Source organism: Polyodon spathula, chromosome 5 (assembly GCF_017654505.1).
Source record: "Polyodon spathula isolate WHYD16114869_AA chromosome 5, ASM1765450v1, whole genome shotgun sequence".
Taxonomy (NCBI): domain Eukaryota; kingdom Metazoa; phylum Chordata; class Actinopteri; order Acipenseriformes; family Polyodontidae; genus Polyodon; species Polyodon spathula.
Genome location: NC_054538.1, coordinates 12,240,249 through 12,266,921, shown reverse-complemented (window position 1 = coordinate 12,266,921; position 26,673 = coordinate 12,240,249). Strand labels below are relative to the sequence as shown.

Sequence of the window (26,673 nt, the reverse complement as noted above, 5' to 3'; positions counted from 1 at the left end):
TAACAACCAAACGAGCAAGATGGGCCGAATGGCCTCCTCTCGTTTGTAAACTTTCTTATGTTCTTATGTTCTTATTGAGCTTTTCAAGTTATAGCCTTGAAAACTTGGACCAACTTAGGCTCAAAGGTCGCCTGGCGCAATTTGGAAGCAGTTATAGTTCACCCACATAGACTACAGGACTTATTATTTACTGGCATCCCCAAGAAAAAATTAAATTTCAAATTTGGCCCTATTGTTGCAAATTCATTAAAAACTTGGTACGATGTGGAAAAATTTATGGGCGGTCCATTTAAGTTTTCTCATTCTTCTCCTATTTGGAATAATAATCATTTACTGACAGGAGGTAAGCCTTGTCTATACCCTGTCTGGTCAAATAGCGGTGTGCATAGTTTTAAAGATATTTTTAACAGTAAAGGCCTTCGAACGTTCCAGGAACTCAAGGAAGACTTCTCTCTATATTTAAGATTAAGGTCTGCTTTACATGCCCATGGGGTTCCTTGGGACTCAGATGTATGTCCTCATCCTCTGATAGACTGGCTAGTGACAGAAACAAGAACCAGGGGTCACAAATGGAGATTAGACAAAGGGGCATTCAGAACAGAAAATAGGAGGCACTTTTTTATACAGAGAATCGTGAGGGTCTGGAATCAACTCCCCAGTAATGTTGTTGAAGCTGACACCCTGGAATCCTTCAAGAAGCTGCTTGATGAGGTTCTGGGATCAATAAGCTACTAACAACCAAACAAGCAAAATGGGCCGAATGGCCTCCTCTCGTTTGTAAACTTTCTTATGTTCTTATGTTCTTATGTTTAAATTTTATTTACATTGACCACTTTTTTAAACTTTTAAATTGCATTCTCTGCCTCAAGATGGCTTCACATGTACCTGCATGGACCTCTTAGAACTACATTTCCCATCATCTTCCTACTCACATAGGTAACCAAGCTGGATTTACCAGTGAGCAGGAGGATGATGGGAAATGCAATTCTGAGCGGTCCATGCAGGTACATGTGAAGCCACCTTGAGGCAGGAATGCAATTTAAAAGTTTAAAAAAAGTGGTCAAAATGTACAAAAAAAAACATTAAAACCATACACACCTTATGTAAACATCTAACACAATAAAATAAAATGGTCCTTATGTACCATTTAAGCTTTTACTAACTACAAAGTTAATTCAATCAAAAGATACAGCACTACCTCATAACCATATTATTCCCCATGTTCTATGGGTCTTTTTAGGCAAACGTCTAGACATACTGTAGGACGACACACCCAAATCACCCGAAACGCTTCTGGTAACAAGGAATTTATGCTGTTACTGTATGTATATATCTTACAGATGCGAAGGAGATAGATTTACAGGATACATGTCCAGCCATCAAGCCATCCAAAGTATTTTTTTATATAGATTACAAAAGAAAAATTAAGAAGTTTTATCCTTTCAACTCACCTCACATTGCATAAGAAGCAAAAGCAATTAGCCTCATGTCCAGGGGTCCCTCACAAGTTACCAAAAGAGGGTCTGACAGGATGGACGTGTGTGGTGATGTCAGGCCAGAATGCAGCGTGCCGTTTATTAAACAAAAATAACTAAAATATTTGAACAAACAAACACTTGCTTACAGAGCACAGAAAACAAAAGGGTAAACAAAAATAATCATGAACACTAAAAGAAAATAATAACTCCTGGTGGGCAAACTCCTGGTGGGCAAATCGCCTTCACTGTTCCCAGATTGTTTTTTTTTTTTTTTTTTTTTTACTTTCGTCATTCTTTAACTTCTTTCTCTTCTTTCTCCACTCGCTCACTCACTCACTCACTCACTCACTCACTCACTCACTCACTCACTCACTCACTCACTCCCATTCCTCCTCTCGAACACCCCGCCTCAAGCAGGGAAAACTGCAGGGTTTTTATACAGGTGACCATCTCCCAATTAGCAACAAATTAATCACTTATTAATTCCAGAGATGGCCACCTTCTACACAGGTTTTTAATATGGATGGAGCTTTCCATCCACGCTGCAAAACATACGACTGTTCGTCGTCACATGTAACAAAACAATAACAAAATACAGCCGCGCTGTCATATATACAAATAAACAATAACACGGCTATGCCATCATAAACACAATAAATAAATCATAATAAACAAATACAAAATAACACAAGGGCGGAGGGGGAAACCCCATTCTAAAAATAAATAAACAATACCTTTAAACAGCTGGGCTTTCCTACCACCCTGCTACAGGGTCATTAATTGGATATTAAAAGAGGTGAAAGATGCAATTTATTTGATTTCAACAAAATGCCCATTTATAAATGTAAAACAAGGAATATACCTTAAATGTAAACAAACAAAACCTTCTACAGATAATTACAATTTTGGGAAACATGAATCACAACCATTAAAACAAAAAAAGTTTTTTTTTTTTTTTTTTTTTTTTCTGGAATGTGTCAGTGTCGGCAGTATTTCTCTTCTGGGTCAGAAACCCATGAAACAGAACATAACATTTTACTGGTCAATATGCCAGAATTTAAACAGCACACATTAGCCAACCCTCCTGGCACACCTGCTACACAGGGTGATTGTAAATTACTATGTTCAGTACACTTTGTTACTTGGGAGTAATAAAATGGGAATTTGTTTAGGTGACCCTGAAGTTTTCAACCTGCACCCTTCTGCTCAAAGTAGAATGGCCAAAGTTTTGCATCACCTAGAATTTTAGAACTGAGACATTATTTAAAAAAAAAAAAAAAATCTATATTATAGTAAATTTACGATTCTGTCAATTTTTTGTAAAATGTGACATTGTAAAACACTAGATTAAATCTTTATTTAACATCATGTGTTCAAAGATAGTCATAATAGTACAGTAAGGGCAGATATGTAAAAAGGCAGATAAATGAATCCTGTTTTAAATACCATTATACACAGCTGTAACAATTACTATATTCGCAAAATTATTGTTTTGAGATTCAGCTTTTATTAGGGAGCTCCCCTAAATCCCTTGTTTAGAAAGAAACAGGGTATTAATGCTTGTGACAGAGTAGCCATCTGCCGTGTGAGTGACAGACAGGAGATCGAGACAGAGGTTGAAGTTGATACACCCTGCAGGTGAACAGGATTTATTTACATATCAGCACACTAAACAGCTCACGTGACACTACCAGCAATGCTTGTACACGGAGCACACACAACACAGTGTACAATAACTTTAGTAGGATCTACAATCTCTGAACTAATGTTCTCTTTTTAATACTAAACTAACATTGCTGAAGAGATTGAACGTGAAAGATTGCTGTAGTTCAGTATTTCATGTTAGATTTCGATATGTCACTTTCTTTCAAAATTGAATTGGTTTGAAGTTAGAATCATATATCTTTTACCAGACGTATTTTGTAAGTGAATCTGCAGCAGCAGTTGTGATGCATAGTTCACCCCATACTAGTCTTTGAATAAAAGGGTCTGCTAAATGACTAAATCATAATACAAAATACATAAAACACAATAATACTAACAACGATGGTTGCATTGCTGAGTGAGGTGGAGTAACTGTATAAAACACATATTAATAGTACATAGTTCAAACAATAATCTTCAGTCTAGCCAATTGGCACAACTTTAGCATAACACATTAATACATCTCTTGTGTGCTTCACGGGAATCTTAAGGAAACATTTAACAAACAATTACATTAACCAGAGATAGAAAACCTGGATAGCCAGGATTAGGTCAGTTAAATTAGAATGTTTCTGTAATAGCATTGTAAAATAAGTCAATACCCTTTTTAATGCAATGCATGTTTAATTCCATATGGTACAGACCTTAGCGCCTGCTAAATGTTTGGCTTTTTCTTATTTGTTTGTGTATAAATGTAAAGCCATATGCACATTAGTTATAGGGAGTACAAGGGTTCCCACTTCAATATCTTGATTTCTACATTGGTCATATAATACCCACATTTATGCTTAAATGGCTTTCTGGCCTGTTGTGATGAGGCTTCACCCAAATAAAAATAGTGAATTTGCATTACACACACACAAAAAAATGTAATCTGTTTATTTTCATTTCACTCCATTGGGAATGATTCTGTGCTGCTTTTCCATTGGGTAATCCTGCTGACATTAACCGTTTCCTCTGCAGAGAATGATTAAGCAGCAGACCTTACACACAGTGCAATGTGTTTGTATGCATTACTAGGTAAATACAGTTAATATTCCCCTTAATGTGTTTTCTCCTTTTATTAGATTCTAATTGCATTTAATAGTGAAAGAGGATCAATCTTTTTGGAGGGCCTAAGGGGATAGAAGAGTGTGTGAATGCCAAAGCATTACAAACACATTCAATCCATATGGGAAAGACAATACTCTCACTTCCTGCCCTCACTCTTGCAACATCTGCTTTCCGTGGGCGACCATCGGTTACACCATGGAGGAAGTAACAATAGCAATTTGAAAAGTATGATCCCCCAAACTAAGGGGGACAGTAAACTGCAAAAGGTGGACTTCACTGATTTGATTGTAAGTGTTGCTAATGGCTATATATATATATATATATATATATATATATATTATATATATATATATATATATATATCTATGAAATATACACAATGAAATATTCATTATTAAGGAATGTATCTTTTATTGGTTCATAGTACAAGTGGGAAGTGAAAGGGTACCTTTTAAAAGTTTTCTATCGTAAAATCATAGCAAGTTGTAATAAAGCAGAGAGAAAGATGCTAAAGCATAGGTAATCACTTTAAAGAATAACAAGGTATGGTACAGTTCATTAATAAACATGGCAAACCAGGGTAAACTGTGGTAAATGCATTGTATAATCATGGGAAAGTCATGGGGAAACTGCCAAATACCATGGTAAACATGAACCAATTTGCTTTATTCAAAAAAAGAACATAATACATAGTTAGTGCTGTTATCCATCACTACAATATTTTTAATTTTGTAGTCTACAGTGCATAAGACATTCATAGCAAAATAAGATGTACAGTACTGGAGGAAAGCTTGAGTTATTTTACCCTTTTTTATATAGTATAATGAAATTGAAAAATACTAAACTTAGCTGGTTTAGCTTTAATCTGAGCTCGCCCTAAATTCCTGTTTAGGTTTCTGTCCTAGCGTATCCAAGCATCACAGTAAATCACATTGTGTCATTGGTACTAACCCCACATGAGCGAGTCTCAGCAGTAAATGTCCATGTGGTGCTGGTGCCTATACTTCACCTATGGTTAGTTCTGTGTGTAACGCTCTACACTTCCAATTCAATTGCAACGAACTGCAAGCAGCGTACCAACTGGGGATGATCCCGTGGTGAGCAGGCCTACGCAGCTCCTTACTAAACTAGTACACAAGTTAAATACCGACTGCAACGAACTTGGCAGCTGAAATTAGTCCCCAGCTGCGTCATAAAAAAGGTCTCAATTGCAACAAACCCAAAAATAACTGCAGTTGCCCTAGTCTAGAGGATACTAAGTACGAGACTAAGTTAGTATAGACTATAGACTAACGATTTATAGTACCGTACTAAGTCGAACAAATGTGAAAAATCCCAAAATGGATTGATTTTTGTAACTGAACAATTCATAATCACAAATCCATGTACCTATATTTTACATATTTAATTATATGATACGTGTACTTACATAAGCTGATAATCATAAGTGAATTGCATTCAAAAATGTAATTTTTAAATGAAAATGTAAATCTTGTCACTTTCAATGAAATGGTACACAAAGCAAGGGGATTTCAGTCTGAAGCCCAAGTCAGTTAAAAGTCTGAAATGTGTATAACACGGTGTTAGAACACTGGCCTAAGTATAAAAGTGTCTTTATTAGATGTTCTCTGAGTTAACTAGCATGTTACCTAATTAACCTTTTGTCACCAATTATTGTTAACAGGTGAGGGTCCATGATTACTACAAATATAGGTAGCATAGGCACAAGTTTGTCATTCCTGATTGCAAGGGAGCAGAAAATGACAAAATACGCTCAGTTAAGCAAAGAAAAAATTAATTAATGTAATTACTTTAAGAAATGAAGGTCAATCTTTAAGACAAATCGCAAGAACTTTGCAAGTGTCTGTATCTGCTGTGGCCAAGACCATCAAACGATTTGAAGAAACTGGCACTCATGAGGATCGAACAAGGTCAGGCAGGCCAAGGGTGACCTCAGAATCAGAGAACAAGTTCATTCGAGTCACAAGTCTGCAAAACCGACGGTTAACTGCCCCTGAAATACAAGCTCAGCTAAAAGCTACTAGAAGTACAGATGTTTCAACGTCAACTGTTCAGAGGAGATTGCGTGAAGCTGGCCTGACTGGAAGAATTGCTGCAAAGAAACCATTGTTAAGAGTGAAGAATAAGAGGAAGAGACTTGCCTGGGCCAAAAAACACAGAAACTGGACGTTTGAGGAGTGGAAGTTGGTCTTATGGACCGATGAGTCAAAATTTGAAATATTTGGGTCCAACCGCCGAGTATTTGTAAGACGCACAGAGGGTGAGCACATGAGTTCTGCATGTGTGGTTCCCACTGTCAAGCATGGAGGAGGCAGTGTCATGGACTAAGGTTGCTTTGCTGGTGACAGAGTTGGTGATCTTTACCAAGTCCATGGCAAGCTCAACCAGCATGGCTATCATAGCATACTTCAATCAAATCAGGCCAATATGTGTTCCTTAGTTTTATCAGCTCCGAGGTGTCATGACCTTGGATCGATAAGACTGGGGAATCATTAATTGTGTTACAGGCTTCCCTGTGCCTGTGGCAGGGTTCCCCCAGTAATTGCTCCTTGATAATGAAGTGTGGATATACTAGCACCACAGCACCTTCAACATCCTTACCTTCAATAGACTGGACCTGTACCCAAGCATGCACCAGTGTGGAGTCGTTGTGTTGGTCCCACACTAGGTCCTCGCTTCGGTCCCATGTGTCCAGTATATTGAGAGGTGCTGGAGTAACATCTGCCCTAGATGGCCCTTTGATACCAGACAAGCTTTCTCCCACCAGACCCCAACCTTGTCTCATTAATGCACCATCCCATTTTTCACTCCGTCTCTCTTCCTTTTTCTAGGATGAAAAGGGGAAGAAAACAAGTCAGCTTGTAAGGCAAAAATCTCACCAATCGTTTCCCCTTTTCTTTTTTTTTCTGGCACGTTTACATGTACAGTCGGGACTGCCTTTTATTTATTTATTTATTATATATTTAGTTGTTATTTATTATATATTTAGTTGTCTCCAATTTTTTACCCCCATTTTCTCCCCAATTTAATGTGCCCAATTATTATCTGTATCCTTGGCTTACTGCTCATAACCCCCCCTCCGACTTGGGGAATGGAGGCTGGAGCGCGCGTCCCCCGAAACGTGCTCCTGCCAATCCGGCATTTTTCGCACTGCAGATCCACAGCGAGGCCACCAGACCTATAGCGCCGGAGGACAACACAGATCTGGCGGCTCCACTGCAGAACCATAGTCGCCACAGGGGTCGCTGATGCATGGTGAGCCGTGGATTCCCCTGCCGACCTAGGCCCTCCCTACCTGGGCAGTGCTTGGCCAATTGTGCGCCGCCCCCTTGGAACCCTGTTACGGTCGGCTGTGACATAGAACCTGGGACACTCGAACCTGCGATCCCCAGACTATAGGGCACATCCTGCACAAAAAGGCAAAGTCAGAGTTAATTGTTACCAGTCTGACACAAAAAACCCCACTCTGCGCAGAATAGATTTGGTCTCCTTATGTTTATTTGCAAACAAACTAGTAACCTTCTCCATGGGAAGCAATTAAAAGCCCTCAAAAGAAAGAAAGAATTGACAGAGCCTAACTTTTGTGTCTCTAAACAGCCTCAACCCAAGTGCTGCCCAACAATACTCTTTATATAATTTGCTAAAATAACACTGCAAGTATTTGGTCTTTGTTGCAGTAGGACATAAACCAAATCTTATTTATGATTTGTGAACATGCTTGTGACAAGATAGTGTCTTGGCCCAAGCAGTTATTCTAAGAAGACTCAGAGACAAGAAAGCTGCAGTTTAAGCACATTTAATAAACACAACAACAAAGAAACAGGAACAAAATAAATATGACACGGGGGCCAAAATAAAAGGTTCAAACAAAAAAGAATAAGCACTCATAGGCCGGGCATTCACCTTCACCACCAAGTTACAACAATCACACCCCAAACTTCCAAAGGGAGCGCCACATTGGCTCTGTTGCTTCTGTGGGTTGAGGAGGCAAAACCAGCAGGGACTGCTTCTCCTCCTCTCACTACAGCTAACCCTGCTGACCAGACACCCAGTGAGCTCGGAGCGGATTCCTGCAGGGCTGGCCTTTGTCCTCCAGAGGTCATTAGGTCCCTGACATCCGCTCTTGAGTTCCTGGGTGTAAAAGAGGAAGCTGGAGGATACCCACTGAACCTTCAGATCTCCTCAGCTATGTGGGGAATTGCTGCAGTGAGAAGACAAAATAATTGGGCATAACAAATTTTGGAGAAATTGGAGTAGGTAAATGAATTGGCCACAGTAAATAAAAAAAAAAAAAAAAAAAGATAATAAAAAATAAATAAAACAATGAATCAACGCTACGAAGGAGAGGAAAGACACAAGGCTTCACTACAGTACACTACATTTTTCCAGTATATTAATGTAGATGTTAATTACTTTGACAATCTGGAATCACCAGCAATGAAAAATGGGACCTGCATTCCTTTAGGATAACTTCATGTATCAATGCAAAGTTTCAGATTCGGGTGAGTGAGTGGTTATAAATATGTAGCCTTTACTAACCAAACCAATCAACGCTCACAAAAAAGGATGTCATTTGGTTTCAGATTATAGTAGTTTGAATGTACATACTGAACAAAAAGCTTAACATGAGTTGGTACACGAGTGCTCACGAGCCCTCCATTACCATATACTCCTGTTCACAGGGAGCAGCTTACCTTACTATAAAGGATATTTTTTCTCTACAATTTGAAAAATTCCATTCTGCCAAACCTAAGCTCATTTTACAGAGAGAATGCATCCCTAAGAGAAGGAAGGAAAATCAAACTTTCTTTTGGGAATCTATCCAGTGCACCAGAGGGGGATCAGCTTACATAATTGTAAAGGGTTTGTTATGTCCACAAAGCAGACATGACCTTGGGTTTTACATTTATTCTGAAGCACAGTGTTCCCAACAGCAGTATTAGGCACACCTGCACACTTAAACATGTGTGCTTAAAGAAGTTGTGGCAACTTTATTAGGAATGGAGAGTACCTTAGATGTTACCATGCCCTTAGCACTTCATGAAAATGTAGCCTGGTTGATGCAGCACACTCACTATCAGCATTCAGGAGTAATGTGCATTTGAACTGACACCTTTTATACTGTAGGTATGCTACAATCCACTCATCATCCTTTCCTATTTGTCATTTACATATGTAGCGCCCCTCTCCACCTTGCACAGCACAGAATATGATACTGTTGAACAACGGTTTACTTTCCATACCACAGGAGGAGGGTCCTGAGTTCTTGATCCGAAGGTATGCCAGAGTACCAGGGACTAAATAACTATTTATAGTGTGTGATGCCTCCACCTAGCTGGCGTGTGGTAACTCAATACTGACTCACAACAGCTAGGAAAAGGTCAAGATGTACCAATATATCCTGTCTTCAGCAACCAAATGAAATACTTAAGCATGGTACTAAATCAAATACATATTCTGAGCTTTAATGAGTATTTCAAAATGAATAAGTAAATAAGGCAATAAAAGGAAACTATAAATAAAACAAAGTGCTATTGACTAAGCAAGATGCTACAGCTAAGCAAAAACTGCTGGTAAATACTCTGCTGGCCAGTAGGACTAATATACATAAAGGAATAATAAAAAATAAAAAAAACGCTGGGGCTCTGTCACATGGAAGGCTTGGTGGTGATGTCGAACCAGGAAACAGACTCAGTACTACCGGTATGACGCGGTGGTGCGTGTATTTATTAAATACCAATAAAAGCAAAGCAAACAAAACACTAAATGCAAACAAAACAGCCTGATGTCCAGAACAAAACAGAACAAAACACACAGCAATTGTTTTTAGTTGTATAACTCTACTGTCTCTCCATCTCATTTCTCCAGACTCTCATCAATCCAACAGAAGCGGCTGTTTATAAGCAGCTAATTGGTAATTACTTGATTAATTGGGAGATGGCCACATTACGCACAAGTTTTAGCTGGATGGGGGATTTTAACCAATAATACCAATGAAACAACATTTAAACACAAAACCATCCATTTAAAAAATAACAGTACAACACAGAGGTCCAAATATCTCAGTCCAGGTCCTGGCACCTGAACGGAGCTACTAATGGACCTACAGATGGCCATTTGTGAGGCCCTGCTCCAGTGACAACGCTGGCAGCGGTGTGAGGTCCTCCTTTATAGGCACTGCTGGCAGCGGTGCAGCGCACTCCGGCAGAGGAAATGCTGCCTCCTCTGGACATGTAGCCAGCAGGGGCAATGCTGGCAGCAGCAGTGCTGACACTGAGCAGGCCGGCTCCTCCAGCAAAGGCACTCCTGGCAGCAGAAACGCTGTCAGTAGCAACGCTAGCAGCGGAAATGCTGCCAGTGGCAATTCTGGTAGCGGTAATGCTGACATCAGCAAGGCTGGCTCCTCCAGCACTGAAAGACCCTATGGCATTGTGGGATGGGCATCCCTGTGGGGTTTTAAACAGGCATCCCTGTGCTGTGCATGACAGGCAACCCTGGGCATTGCAGGCTTGGCAGCACCAGGCAGTGTAGGCTTGGCATCTCCAGGGGTTGCAGGCTTGGTATCCCTAGGTATTGCAGGCTTGCCAACCCTGGGTGTTGCAGGTTTGCTGGCCCTAATCTGTGCAGGCATGACAGCCCCAGGCGGTGCAGGCTTGGCAGGCCTAGCCATTGCAGGATGGAGCAAGAGCAGTGCCTCGGGAGGCGAGTGCAGCAGGTCATCTTCCTCCAACACTGGGGACTGGTGCAGCTCTCCCTCTGATGCTGGGGACTGGTGCAGCTCTCCCTCTGACGCTGGGGACTGGTGCAGCTCTCCCTCTGACACTGATGACTGGTGCAGCTCTCCCTCTGACGCTGGGGACTGGTGCAGCTCTCCCTCTGACACTGAGGACTGGTGCGGCTCTCCCTCTGACGCTGAGGACTGGTGCGGCTCTCCCTCTGACGCTGGGGACTGGTGCGGCTCTCCCTCTGACACTGAGGACTGGTGCAGCTCTCCCTCTGACGCTGAGGACTGGTGCGGCTCTCCCTCTGACGCTGGGGACTGGTGCGGCTCTCCCTCTGACGCTGGGGACTGGTGCGGCTCTCCCTCTGACGCTGGGGACTGGTGAGGCTCTCCCTCTGACGCTGGGGACTGGTGTGGCTCTCCCTCTGACACTGAGGACTGGTGCGGCTCTCCCTCTGACACTGGGGACTGGTGCTGCTCTCCCTCTGACGCTGGGGACTGGTGCAGCTCTCCCTCTGACGCTGGGGACTGGTGCAGCTCTCCCTCTGACGCTGGGGACTGGTGCAGCTCTCCCTCTGACGCTGAGGACGGGTGCAGCTCTCCCTCTGACACTGGGGACTGGTGCAGCTCTCCCTCTGACGCTGGGGACTGGTGCAGCTCTCCCTCTGACGCTGGGGACTGGTGCAGCTCTCCCTCTGACACTGAGGACTGGTGCAGCTCTCCCTCTGACACTGGGGACTGGTGCAGCTCTCCCTCTGACGCTGAGGACTGGTGCAGCTCTCCCTCTGACGCTGGGGACTGGTGCAGCTCTCCCTCTGACACGGGACTGGTGCAGCTCTCCCTCTGACGCTGGGGACTGGTGCAGCTCTCCTTTGGGCCCTCACGTGGACATGCATATTGCCTGTGGAGCTGGAGTAGGCATGGCTCCTCTCGATGGGACTGGAGACTGTGGGGCCCCCGGCCTATATCACTCTCCTGATTCACTGGCAAACTAAACTTTTGACCTCTGAACCTCTCTCCTAATAGGCTCTCTAAAGTGACAATTTAACTTTACTGTAAATAGTGTATAGAAGGAGTACACATTTTTTTTTCTTAAAAGGTGCCATGTATTTAACAAAAATTTAAATAGCCCATAACATTAAACAAACAAAAAAAAAAACATGCTTGAATCTTGTTGGGATGCGTACATATGGCATGTGTCCAGCTTTTGCACTTAAGATAACCTGCACGTTGGACTCTCTTGCCCAGGGTTGAGTGTTCCACTTGCTAAGGTACTAGAAAATGACGATTGACAACAGCTGGATCTGTTCAGACAGAAAATTCAGCTTAGAACTGGAAACCCGGCAAAGTACTAGAAAGCTGTTCTTTAACTAGTTAATCAATTACTTAAATTAACTCTTGGATGATGTCACTGCTCAAATAAGGATAAGTGAGACTGTCTGGAGTCAACTCTGTTTTGCTTAATTTGAGTAGAAACAGCTGGCTGAACAAAGACTGCGATAAAACCAAATACATGCTGGAAAGACGGTGCAGTGGTTTTCAAAGTAAACCCTCACTATTATTATTATTATTATTATTATTATTATTATTATTATTATTATTAATAATAATAATAATAATAATAATAATAATAATAATAATAATAATAATAATAATAATAATAATAATAATAATAATAATAATAATAATAATAATAATAATAATAATAATAATTATTTAAACTATTTAAAACATTTGTTCAGGAGAATTCTGTCAAAATCTAACATTCACAAGGACACCCCTGTGTGTAGCAGCAGGTAATATTACAATAATAATGGAACACAAATTAATCATGAAACAGAATCCCACTTAGTCACAACCCCCCCCCCCCCACACACACACTTTTTAAAAAAAAATAGAACACAGGAAACTTTTGCAACTTTCACAACTGCTCCTTTCTTTTCTTTGGATATTTTTCTGGATATTAATTTTCTACAACAAAAAGACAACAACAATGCATTTAACCATTATGCTTCCCTGTGTCAGTAGAGGTTGTCTATAAATTAAAGGGATCGTAGAAAGTCTCAGTTTCCCCCAAAGTACTCATCAAAGGAGTAACAGCTGGAGGGCAACCAGTAAACTGCCAAGGTAGAGAGCGGTTTGAAGTTTCACACGTTTCAAAGTAATGTTAAGCTAATTATGCCCGTTTCATATTTAAAGGACAAAGAGAAAGGTAAAAATTTGCTATTTGCCTCTCTTCTGAACTCTTCAGGAACTAACTAAATGAATTATGAATTTTTGTAGTACTTTAGTTTGTTTCAACATTAGAATGCCAGGCCCTGGAAATGTGTACAAAGTCCTGCAATATAAGTAGCCATGGTAATATATGAGTTACACTTAAGTGCACCCTCTGGGAGTTGATCGAAATTGTTTTTTTAAAAAAGCATTCAGAAAACAAAGACAATGAGCCTGGAAACAGTGTATGAAGTTTCATTTTACTTTTAGAGAGGTTAAGTAAAGAACCATAGGTACTTGCTGAAACCACACGGTGTGTGCACCAGAGGTCTCCAGGGTAACAGGAATTCCAGGTTTAATGCACAGTAGTGATTGAGTTGAATAACTGAAATATTATACTCTGTTCTGCACAAAGGACAAGGGCTTTCTGGCCCGAGAAGACCGTGAACCTGTCACTTGGACCCTGGTTTGTTAGTCAGTACCTGCACGTGTGCCTTTCCAGCAGTTCGTTTTATTTCAAAAATTCTGGAATAAGACAGTAAATCAGAGCTATATAGTCTCGATTTTTCAAAAAGAAAAGGAATCTTCATGCACTTCATGAAACGTATTGCGTGAAGTGCTTTGGTAACGGCGGTACGAAACCGGCCTATTTAAGGCTGTGCTCTCTGACACCAGAGATTTGGTAGTTACTTTTAAAGAAATTTGCGTCAGGACGCAGTCCATCTAGGGTCAATGAGAGTTATCCGATAAATTCCAAACAGCCATCTGTAGACATTACTCTCAAATGTAGTGTAATGCACATTTAAGTACGATCTTAATACTCAGTAGTCCTAGTTATGAGTCATCAGTTAAAAAGAAAAAATAAATTTTTCATTTTGGTAACAACAGTGTAGCTTGCAAGAAACTGTACCACAACCTTTTTGAATGGTGTCAGTTATACTTATTTTTTAGATAGATAGGACATTATCAAAAATCTATCTCATCCTGTAAACACACAGTTGAAATTGGTCAACTAATTTCTTTTAGCGTATCCACTGAAGTCAGCTTTTTGACTTCAAGATGTAAAAACTTCTTCTAACCTTCTCCAAAGCTTAATCAAATTTGAAAAGGTTTCGAAGGTTGAAACCACATTTTTAGCTTTGTGACAATCAAATGACCTGTTAGTTTACTGGAGACAAAGGATGTTTCTAACAACAATGTAGTTTAGACAGAAACTCAAAAAAAATGAGTGTGGAAATATCCCAATTGAACGAATACCAATTATAGGGTAGTCAGGTTTATATATATATATGGTGACACAAAAGGCCCGCCCGCCCCCTGTGTGTATTTTGTGTTATGTGTTGTGTGTTTAATGTTGGTGTATAGTCATTGGTACACAGGATATAAACGGGTCTGTGTAACTCGAGTGTTTAAAATGTATATTTGTATTTAGGCACAAGGATTGCACAGCACTTCACGTGCAAGTAAAAAGTAATAATATGTGAGCACGGGGAATTGCACTTTATTAATTCACGTGCAGTTGTACCGCGACTCCAATTGAATGATTGATTAACAATCGAGTCTCGGTACAGCTGCATAAAAGCAGCATGTTTTCACTCACTCGGGGTTGTGTGTTCGGTGAGTGGAGAACGGGATTGGAGACGGAGGTAATAATAAGAAGAGTAATAATAATAGTAGTTAAAAATATCTGCTCACTGTGTTTGTTTAGTGTTAGTCCGTTTTGTTTCATCTCTTTGTTTTGGCGAAAGTGCCGTGTCCTGTGTTTTTGTTTGTCTTTGCAACCTTTTATTTTCTGTCTGTCTGTTCATTATTAAATGCTGAGCGAGACCATTCGCTCAGCTCCACCAAACTCCACCTCTCTGTCGTTTATTTCCTGGTTCCTGTTTCTGGTCTGACGTCACCCACTCCAGCCGTCTTTGTGACACCGGCGTGTCTTTGTGACAGCCACAATTTTTAATATAAACACTACCAGAACAAAATTGGCTCAGTGATGTCCACCAGCTTATAGTAAGTGTGAATAAGATAACACCATATGTATTACTTTATAAAAGCAATGGGCATTTTGAGAAAGAGTCTCTTTTGCAAATTAGCCAAAACGGAACTTGAAAACATCACCTAATTACCACAGTGCCTCCAAAGTAACTTACCCTGGTGATTACAAAAAACAGGCAATAGCCATAACCCCTTTAAACAAACAAACAAACATAACAAAGTCACATTAACATCCAATAAAGACTGATCTTAAAATCTTCACGAGTCAGGGTTAAGAGAGAAACTGTAAACCACATGCAGATGAAAGGAAATAATAATAATTTTGCGGCAGCTGTCATGCTTTAAAATGCCTAGCTCGCATTAGCCAACTATAACGTTATTCAGTCAGACTGGCACCAGTTACCACATGGCGGGACTCTAACTTTATTATTTAATTACACAGTCAAATAAAAACAAAACATTAACAATTCTAATTCCATAACATGCCTGCAGTATAATCCTGCATGAAAAAGTCCTGGTGCATAGAAGACACACTAAATCTCATCTACCAATTAAACATTAACATCCATGCACTTCAATTTGATGTATATTTGTTAATAACCATTAAATTAAACTATTTGTTGCTAAGCTTTAAAATGTGAGCGAATGGCTGATTTATAAGTTCTAAGATTTACAAGATCACCATAATCCTACAGTATGTAAGAGAAAATCACATTTTTGAAAGTCAGACATAACAATAAAAGTAAAAACAAATTAGATTTTAAAATTACATTTTTATCTTAGGTTATTTGATAAAAGAGCAATGCCATATTTAAAAGAAATGCATTTGGATTGAAAGCTAGTCTAAATATTTACATGGTCATACAATAGATGTTTAATTTTCAATAGATTCTAATTTTGTTGTATAAGTACACACACTGCATATAACAGAACTGCCAACAGTAGTGTATTAAACAAGCATGTATTAAACCGGTTTTAGTTTAAAAAAAAAGGGGTATTATAAATACTCTATCCTGATTGGTTAAAACAGGTCACATGAGGGTGTTGATATTACAGCAGTTCTTTTCAAAAAGGGGCGAATCAAAAAAAAAAAAGGCAAACATATTGCAATTTATCGCAAATAACATGACTGATGAAATGCATGAAGTGTTGACCTTTTGTGAAACTGAAGTGTACATGAGAAATTAAATGAGTCTGAATCGGACACCAATGATTAATTCAAGTAGTGAAAAAAAGCAAAAGTATTAAAATTAATTTAAAACTTGCCATTCTGATCGCTCTGCTGCTTCTCCCTGAACTACAGCATTTCCCTATCCCATTCTGAAAATAAATAGTTTTAAAAAAAATCTTAAACTTTCAGCGTTTTTGAAAAGATTTGGATCACTCTTACAAAGATTTTGGTGGTTAATTGGATGTTTTGTTGTTGCTGGCCCTTGTTTATATCCGTACTCCTATTTTGGTTTGTAGCTCCAATTCTCTCACATCCTGTTACAACTGGTTACATCTCCTGCTCCACCTGCTGCCGCCAGTCCACCTGCACAGCTGTGTGATTTATGAAAGCATCTTGACAATTCCTGCCGTACCTTTCTCTCCACATAAATTCGTACAGGTACGATGGTATCTTCTTATCTGCTGTGCCCTGCATTGTTTCAAATTGTTTCTTAACACAGACCCAGTAGTGCTCAACGTTGTCCAGCCATAAACCACAAGTCAGTTTGTTAAGTGACTGGCTATTCCATAATGCAAACATCTGTGAAGCGGTAGTGCTAATCTGGTATGGATACCCCCTGCCACTTCCCCGGATAAAAAAGAACGATTACATTTTCTTTTTTTTTAAATATACAAACAGCACTGTCACCTGATACTGTTGCAGGTCTTGTGAGGAAGGGTCTGTGTGATTTAAAAGCAGAATCTTTTAGGGTATGTGTGATTTAAAAGCAGAATTTTTTGTGCTGTGTCATGATGAAAATGGCCAATAATATTTTATTTTAAAATTTAATGAACAAGCCAAGAATTACAAGAAGTATAACAAATCAAATAAAGAACAATGGCACTATCAATGGAAATGTTTAATTTAACTTTTTTTTTTTTTAATTAATGCATTCAAAAAAGTTGGATGAAATTATTTTTTTCTTAGCAGGAGGATATTTAATAAAAATGACTTTTTTATTTGTTTGTTTTTTCAATTATTACGCAATATTACACCTTATTGCTTACATATCATACTGTACATTGGAGTGAAGAGAGGGGCAAACTATGAAAGGATGCAACATAGACAGCAAAAATTACATGTTCAGGTTTGAATAATGGGGAGACAAACATAATGTAATCTTTATTTTAGAAGAAGCCCACTGACACCTTTTAGCCAGTAAATAATTGCAATTTTGTAAGGTTTTGATAACGTTATCGGAGCCCTGAATCCACCCCCCACCCCAAATTAAACATTACATATTCCAAACACACAAGGTGTGCAGATGTCCCAGCAAATATGGTACACATTTACACAACACGTTGAAGAGATAATTTATTTTTTAATGAGAGCTGAATATACTGGGAAACCGTCTCAAACCCTTGTAGTGACTCGCAAGCAATATATATATTTGCAACAAAGCCCTTTCTTCGTTGAATAATAATTATAATAATAATGTAAGGAATTTTTTTCTTTAAACTCACTGAACCACTAGACGTGAAACACTAAATATTATTATACATATTATTTAGTGTTTAGTGTTCATCGTTCAGTAGTAGAGTTAAAAGAAAGATAACTTGAATGAAGCAGACTAATTGTTTTCTTTTGAAGACAGCAGAAGTGAAGATATGATGGAGAGCACATTTCATGTGTGCAGAAAGAAGTGATGTAATAGCTTTCAGAAAAGTCTAACAGCAGAGACATGGTGGAAGACAAATCAGGAAAAACTCCCTTATCTGTCAAAATTGGCAAGAGCTTATCTTGCAATACCAGCAACATCAACTCCCTGAGCATTTGTTTTCAGTATCAGGCGCTATAGCCTCAAGGAAGAGGGCAAGCCTAACCCCAGAACATGTTGATATGCTGGTGTTCTTGCATGCAAATACTGTGAACTGGCAAAAATGAAACTTTGTATTGCCAGATGACGGACTTGAACAGACAACAAATAATTCATGTCTTTAGTTTCCTCAACAAATAATTATTAATAATTAATTATTCCCGAATGGCGCATCCAGTAAAAGCGCTCGCGTAGAGTGCAAGATGCGCCCTATTATTTGGACTTCGCTGGTTCAAGTCCAGGCTATTCCCTTGCCAACTGAGGACAGGAGCTCCCAGGGGGCGGCGTACAATTGGCCGAGCACCGCCCGGGGGAAGTGAGGGTTAGGACGACCAGGGTGTCCTCGGCTCATCGTGCACCAGCGACCCCTGTTGTCTGACAGGCTTGCCTGTAAGCTGCCCAGGGCTGCGTTGTCCTCTGACACTGTAGCTATGGGTAGCTGCATGGTGAGTCTGCAGTGTATAAAAAAGTGGGCGGCTGACGGCATACGCTTTGGAGGATAGGGTGTGTACATCTTCACCCATCCCGAGTCAGCGCAGGGGTGGTAGCAGTGAGCTGATCGAAACAAAATAATTGGACACTACTAAATTAGGGAGAAAATAAAATAACAAAAAAAACAAAAACTAATTGGTGACTACAAAATTTAAATAAATAAATAAATAAATTCTGCCTATAAAATTATAAAGTTAATTTGTGGTTTGTTTAATGGTTTCAATGCGTTATTTAGCTGCCATCATTTGACCTTGGCGGGTTTTTTTTTTCTCAGAAGGACGATGAGTATTCTTTATTTAATACGTTCTTTTAGATACTGGATCTTTAATGGAACATAATACTATTTATATGCATAGTTTGAAAGTAAAACCAACATAAACATTTTTATAAAACTGTATATTGTTGTTTGTGACCCTATTACTGTAGAATGACTCATTTACAAGCCATGGCGAGGCTGGTTGAGTTGATTAACTTTCAGCTAGTACTCCTTACGTTTGGACCATAATGACATTTTCCGCTATCGATTATCACCTGTAAATGATCAGGATAACCAAGATTTATCGGCCGAATAAATAAAACATAAAAAATGATTGTCATTTATCAAATTTATACATGAGCAGCATAACAACCGGCATCTAAGTCACTGAGTTTAGAAGAAAAAAAATAGACGGTATATGCGCCAACTTTCTAATGTTCCGGTGGGTGCTCAGAACAAACATGAGTATAAAAGTACACCTATTGTAATTTGTACATGAATAAATTATGTAGTCTTTATATATATATATATATATATATATATATATATATATATATATATATATATATATATATATATATATATACATATACACATGTGTAGAACTTATTATGAAACCCTTAAGTTAAAAGCCTCAGCACATTGTTTAAAATCAATACTTAACTTCCCAATGTAAGCAGTGCTCACACAGATCATGTTTACGCCTCACGCAGACAGTTCAGTGCTGCTTACTGCTCAATGCAGAGCCACTTCCTGTTTCATTGGATCACAGACGCTAATTTGATTATCAATCATAATTTGTAAATGCGATAAATGTATCACTGCAATCGATTATTGTTCCAACCCTAGTACGCCTAAATAATAAAAAGATCTGAACAAAACATGTCCAGGCCACATTGTGGAGATCCTCAGATAACATTACAAAACAAGAAGTTCTGACAGTTAGTCAGCTGGCATCACGTTTCAAGGCATCTAAAGCATGATTCGCACGGGACTAAAAACCTGGTGTCCTTAGGGTTGGTCAAAAGCATAGGACACCTTGTAACCTCCCAGATGTGGATTCGTTTTTATCAAGGAAAGTCGCTAAATTCTAAATGAAATGCTGTGGACAGAGAAGTTGCTTTTGTGCATGATTTGTAAACAATGAGCCGGGTGTAAATAAGTAATTCCGCTGTATTTTCTTTTCCAAAGGCTAGACTAACCTTTGAGTGATATGTATCTTCAAATGCAGTGTTAAAAGCAGGCATTTTTTGTGAGCTGACAATTAAGTTTTGTATTTTCGCCTGTCTTCAATTTGGTTATGCTCAGTAATAGCGATTTACTGAACTGTAGACTCTCATGACAGGTTGTACCGATGTTAATATTATATTATGGTTTATTGCGAAGGTTGGTATTGCTTTGAGGTGAACACCGCAGAAATGCTGTATCAATTCTAACATAACTCTGACATGGTCGATTCGCACGGGAGTTAAAAGACACAGGACGCTTGAGTTTGTAATTTTATAGACGGTCCCGATGTCCTGTAAAATAATCAGAGACCTCTGAGAAAATGATCTGGCACAGAAAGAAATGGGCGGTTCGCACAGGACTACATTGAACTGTTTATGTGGTAATTTTTACTCCCGTGGGAATCAGGCTTAAGTTTATGAGATTTATGTTAAGTCTTATGCAACAACTTCCATAGAAATCCTCTGCAATTTATTAGAAAGACCACAGGACATTTAGCTGGGAATTAAGGCTGACATAGTTAACCAAAAATGTTTCAACATTGTACACATCTTTAAAAGTACAAAAAACGAAAACTTCCCCAATTAAACTAATAAATCGAGCCACCATATCAATTAACAGGTGATTTTATTTTTTTTTAAAGGAACCCGGAACTCGACCATCTAAACTTCCCCTCTAAATGCGTGGCTAACACTAGCATAAACCACAATAGAAGATCTGAAAACAACTGCAAACCTAGTGAACTGATGTTTGGACTGCAAGGTGGATGTGGTTCGAATCAAGCTCACACCACTATGCAGATCTTAACTGGGAACATAAAAGAATTGCTGCTGGCCTTTGGACTCCCGCAGGGTTAGGGATGAAAATCAACCCTCCACTGGTCAGCATCCCTTTGAGACAGACTTCCCTGGCAAGTTCCAGTATTTTGCTAATATCCATTGCTTTTGTTTGGTGGATGCAAAAAGGCGACATGATTTGACCTACTGACTTTTTCCTCCGAATTTACCGACAAGCCAGCTGCCTTATTACACACAGGTCCTTGACAGTGGATGTCAGAGGATGTCAGCATGCTACCAGTGAAGCCTGCTATAGGCTTCTGCCCATTTTCCTTGTCCAACCCACTGAAATGCTTGGGAAAATCAAATGCTCCCTGTGGGATCCTCAGCCAAGTTAACCAACATCTCAAAGCATCAGGTCTTTATCAGCCGTAAAAACAAAAAGTCACATGACCCTAATGTCACACTTACTTTTGAATGTGGGGGCTCCTCTTTTTTCTGTCTACTTCACCAGTCCTTTTAATTTCAAATATGTGTTCAACTGCCTCAGTGACTGTGTGAGTAAAAAAATGCATGCACAGCACCAAAAAAATCGTGGGCTTACCTGTTACGAAGACACCAATGATACTGAGGAACACAAGAACATACAGAAGCACTATGGCGTACTTGATTGATGACAATGAATTGAGATGAGCACAGCAGTTATCAGCCTTTCTCCTCCTGTTGGCATGACCTGCAGATGATTAAAAAAAATAGATATTTCAGCTGTGACATATTTAGCAGTATTGTGCATAGGCTACACAGTACTATATGATTCATAACTTGTAATCACTCAATCGATCAAATGTATTGAACATTGTGCTTAATGTTCAGTACCAATCAGTATGTTTATGCTTTTCCTTGTATTCTAAAGCCACATCTGCACCATGAAACCAGTCTGTAAACCTCAATATCATTTTGTTCCCAGTATCAAACTAGGGCTGCTGCTGGTTCCATCCGCAGTCTTTAATGGCAAAGGTTAATGGCACAGCTGTAGTTGGGGCCCGTCTCACGGCTGAAAGTAATAATAGTGGGTGGTTCTCTTGCTCTCTTATTATCTCCTCACTCCTATCAGTTTGGCTGTTGTCTCTCTACCCCCCTCTGTCATTCTTGCAGCTCTTATATGCTGGCCCACCCTCTCTCGCTTCTCACATCCGGTTGGAGGATACCTCTTGGCAGCCTTTGCCCTCAACCGAGTCAGTGTCCTCTCCACCTGTCCATCATGGAGATCCTCCAAGATTTCCGCCACCTCTCAAGGTCGTTACAATATACCATGCCTATGGAAAGTCTACACCCCTTTTCAAAATTTTCACCTTTTCTTGCTTTATAGCCTGGAATTAAAATGCATTAAAATAGTTTTTTTTCCCCATTTATCTACACATCCTACCCCACAATTTCCAAGTGAAAAGAATATTCTAGATATTTGTAGAAAATTAATTAAAAATAAAAACCGAAATAGCTTGGTTGGATAAGTTTCCACCCCTCTTGTAATAGCAATCCTTAGCTCAGGTGTAACCAATTACCTTCAAAATCACACACCAAGTTAAGTGGATAAATTCAGAAGTTCCTGTAGGTTCCCTCTGCTGGGTAGTGCATTTCAAAGCAAAGACTCAACCATGAGCACCAAGGCACTTTCAAAAGAACTCTGGGACAAAGTTGTTGAAAGGCACAGATCAGGGGATGGGTATAAAAAAATATCAGAGGCCTTGACTATCCCTTGGAGCATGGGCAAGATGATTATTAAGAAGTGGAAGGTGTATGGTACCACCAAGACCCAGCCTAGATCAGACCATCCCTCTAAACTGGATGACCAAGCAAGAAGGAGACTGATCAGAGAGGCTACCAAGAGGACAATGTCAAATTTGCAAGAACTACAGGCTTTTATGGCCAAGACTGGTTAAAGTGTGCATGTGACAACAATATCCCAAGCACTCTACATACCTGTATGGTATAGTGGCAAAAAGGAAGCCATTACTCAAGAAAGTCCACCTTGAATCCCATTTGAGGTAAGCAAAAAAACACTTAGGAGATTCTGTAGCCATGTGGCAAAACGTTTTGTGGGCTGACGAAACTAAAATGGAACTTTTTGGCCTAAATGGAAAGCATTATATTTGTCACAAACCTAACACAGCACATCACCCAAAGAACACCATCCCTACTGTGAAGAATGGTGGTGGCAGCATCATGTTATGGGGATGTTTCTCATCGGCAGGGACTGGGACACTTGTCAGGATAGAAGGGAAAATGCATGGAGCAAAGTACAGAGAAGTCCTTGAGGAAAACCTGCTGCTGTCAGCAAGAAAGCTGAAACTGGGACGAAAGTTCACCTTTCAGCATGACAACGACCCAAAGCACACAGCCAAAGCTACACTGGAGTGGCTAGGGAACAAAAGGGTAAATGTCCTTGAGTGGCCCAGTCACAGCCCCGACCTAAATCCAATCGAACATTTGTGGTATGACTTGAAGATTGCTGTCCATCAACGCTCCCCAAGGAACTTGACAGAGCTTGAATGGTTTTGTAAAAAATGGTCAAATATTTCCAAATCTAGGTCTGCAAAGTTGGTAGAGACCTATCCCAACAACTCACAACTGTAACTGCTGCCAAAGGTGCTTCCACCAAGTATTAACTCTGGGAGTGGAGACTTATCCAATTATGATTTTTCAGTTTTGTATTTCTAATATATAACTTTTTTCCCCTTAACAGTGTGGAGTATGGTGTGTAGATATGTGATAAAAAATCCTCATTTAAATGCATGAAACTCTGAGGCACTGACACAACAAAATGTGTGTAAACTTTCTATACGCACTATATATATATATATATATATATATATATATATATATATATATATATATATATATATATATAAATTCTAATATATTGGAAAATTTGCAGATACATAATTTACCAAACCCTGCAATACAGCAGTACATTTTAAACCATCATTAATCATTATACATAATTATACACTGGTAGTGTGAGTGAGCATAATGCTACAATACATTGGAACAGTACAGCACTTCATTTATTGTTGTACTTCCCTTTTAGTCAAAGTCTATACTAACCTGTACTTGTAATATATATTCTTCTATTATGAAAAAACTCTCTTGGAATAGACATATGTGGTAACATATTGAGTGGATACATGTGAGTGCAGTGCAGAGTAGATTAATCACACAGACAACTGCTTTCAGGTACAAGGGTGTTTTATTAATGAATGACAATGTCCAGCGCCCGAAGGCAAACACCTATAAATGATACAGCAGCGTGTATCACTCGTATTTGTAATCCCCGGATTTGACCCACATAACCAGAAGTCCAGGTTTTCCACACATTAACACGAAACGCAAAACACAAACACAAGCCAGTGAGTGAAATTAAGTGCTAGCGGTGATTACAGTACTCCATGAAATGCTGGGGTGAAAAGTGATGTCCGGGTTAATGCTGGCTTATACTCCAGCTCTGGATAGTGTTACTGGTAGTCTACAAAGACAAACAACAGCTACAGCTGACACTTTACAAACACAAAACAAATGCTCACTGCTTCTAGTACAGTACAGTATTCCTTCAAGGTCAAATCCAACCATTTACCAAGGAACAGATTACTACTTTGCTATGCCCCTATTTATACCCTCACTCATGAACTCTTCATTAAGGAGCGCATCCACTCCTCCAATCCGCAGATGCCATGCTGTTTCCCGTTTGGGTCACTGAGTTCAGGTACCATAGCTCAGTCCCTTTTCTAGCCGGCCAACTTCCACCTACCCACGGGAATAACGTGTCATGCCTTTTAGTCCAGGGTATTCTGATCCCTTTATCTAGCACCCTCTCAGATCGAGAGGGAGATCTAACACCAAGTGTCATTTGATCTCTGTCACACATATTTAAAAAAAGATGTTATCCCATCCTGCAACAGACCTTTAACATAATCTTGTTTTAAATTCAGGATAAAGTAATACACAAAACTTAAGAAAGCTGTATCAATTTCAGGAGAAGCAGACTAGACAGTTTAAAACATTAGATAAACCCATTTCAGAAAGCCTTACCAGGCCCCTTACTTACAAAAGGATACAGTCAGTCACACATCTAAAAGCACTATACATCATTATACTAACAACAATTACACGGCAGTAAAAATAATCAGACCGCATAGGTCATAATTGGATAACATGGCCACACACTAAGTTGTTTTAGGGTCTGTACATTCCATTGGTGTACACAGCCACAAAGAAGTGAAGAACCAAAATATTTTCAGCACTTAGCCTAAAAGTCGTACCTTTGGATGCAATTTTTTGTTGAGAAAACAGTTTTGTTTTGGAAAAGATTTACTACTTTAAATGCAGTCTTCTAATCTCTGCCTTCTTGTCTGCAGGAATCAAAATCAGGACAGAACTGCAAAAATATGACTTTCCTTTTTTTTAACTGCAGTTCCAAGAGCTCTTGTCTCTGTAAAAGTTATAAACATTTCCCTTCAAAAGAAACAGATTTGTGTCTTAACTTTATTTAGTTGAATTTAGAGCTCTGGTCTGGTCCATCCAAACCCTCTGGAACAAAGCACAAGTACAAGTCAAACAGCACCAGTAACTCCATAGCAGTCCACTAGGCTCTGTTTGATTTGCTTTTAACTATTCGGGTGCATGGTTTTCATTTTCTCTTGAAGGATGATGTAGTCAGTCGTAACACATATACTGTAGCTAGAAGAAAGCACCAACATTACCAGTTACAAAGTCCATAAACAGACAGGGCTCAGAAATAAGCCCCCACTAAAAAAAAAAAAAAAAAAAAACAAAAAAAAAAAAAAAAAAAAAAAAAAAAAAAACACAGCTGTTTTGTGCCAAGAAAAAAAAAGGCAATATTTCACTGCCGGCTAAGGTAGTGTAGGTTAATGAAACTGAAGTTGTTGTAAAAGCTTGTCATTTTGTGAAAATTATAAAAAAAATATTGTTAGTAATCATGTATCTTTAGTTCTTTTTATACTACTTTTCAGAGTGGCCATCATTTTTGGACAATTTATCTTTTAGCAGTAGCTTGCCTGGTGCAAACATGATGAGTTAAAATCAGCAGAGCATACCGTCTGAAACCAAAAGTGTCCCTGCTTTGTAAAACTCACTGAAAAACATTTATATGAAGCATAAAGATGTTCCTTTACCAGTTTTATGCAACACTCAACTTTTCAGACATTTAAACAATTAAACTAAGGGAAAAACGTACTCTCCCTAATTACTTCATTTGAAATGCCTAACCAGACTTTCTCATTGCCGAAAGAAGGAACCTTTACAGTTAGTCCTAATGCACGTTATTATGGCCTGATGAGGAGATTGATTGTTTGTTTTAAATTAAAATGACAGACTGGCCCCACTTTCCTGCTCGTTGAGGTCATGTGAAAGTAAATGCCCATCTAATTTATTTTTCCAATTTCACCTTATTATCAGATATTTGGCTTTCAAAGCCAATGAAAGTAATTACAATGAATGTACAGGACTGTAAGCCAAATATCATTGTCAATTCAAATCCCTACCAAGTGCCATACCACCCTGGAAGCTTGCTAGAGCTGGCAAGTACTTGGATGGGAGACCTGCATGGTAACTAGGGATGTTGGTGGCTGAGCAGGGGGCACTGGTCCTCCCTCTAAGCCTAAGCTCTAGAATGTTGTTAGGGGAGCACTGTGATGCA

The 26,673-nt window shown here is 39.3% G+C and overlaps 1 protein-coding gene across 1 annotated transcript in view; it reads right to left on the bottom strand.

The window, feature by feature from the left end:
- Positions 1-26,673, bottom strand: part of LOC121315562 (scavenger receptor class A member 5-like) — a 79,406-nt gene that overhangs the window by 45,017 nt on the left and 7,716 nt on the right. The window contains exon 3 of the mRNA XM_041249760.1: positions 21,565-21,693. Coding sequence (XP_041105694.1) covers positions 21,565-21,693 — 129 coding nt within the window. The remainder of the gene's footprint in view (positions 1-21,564; positions 21,694-26,673) is intronic.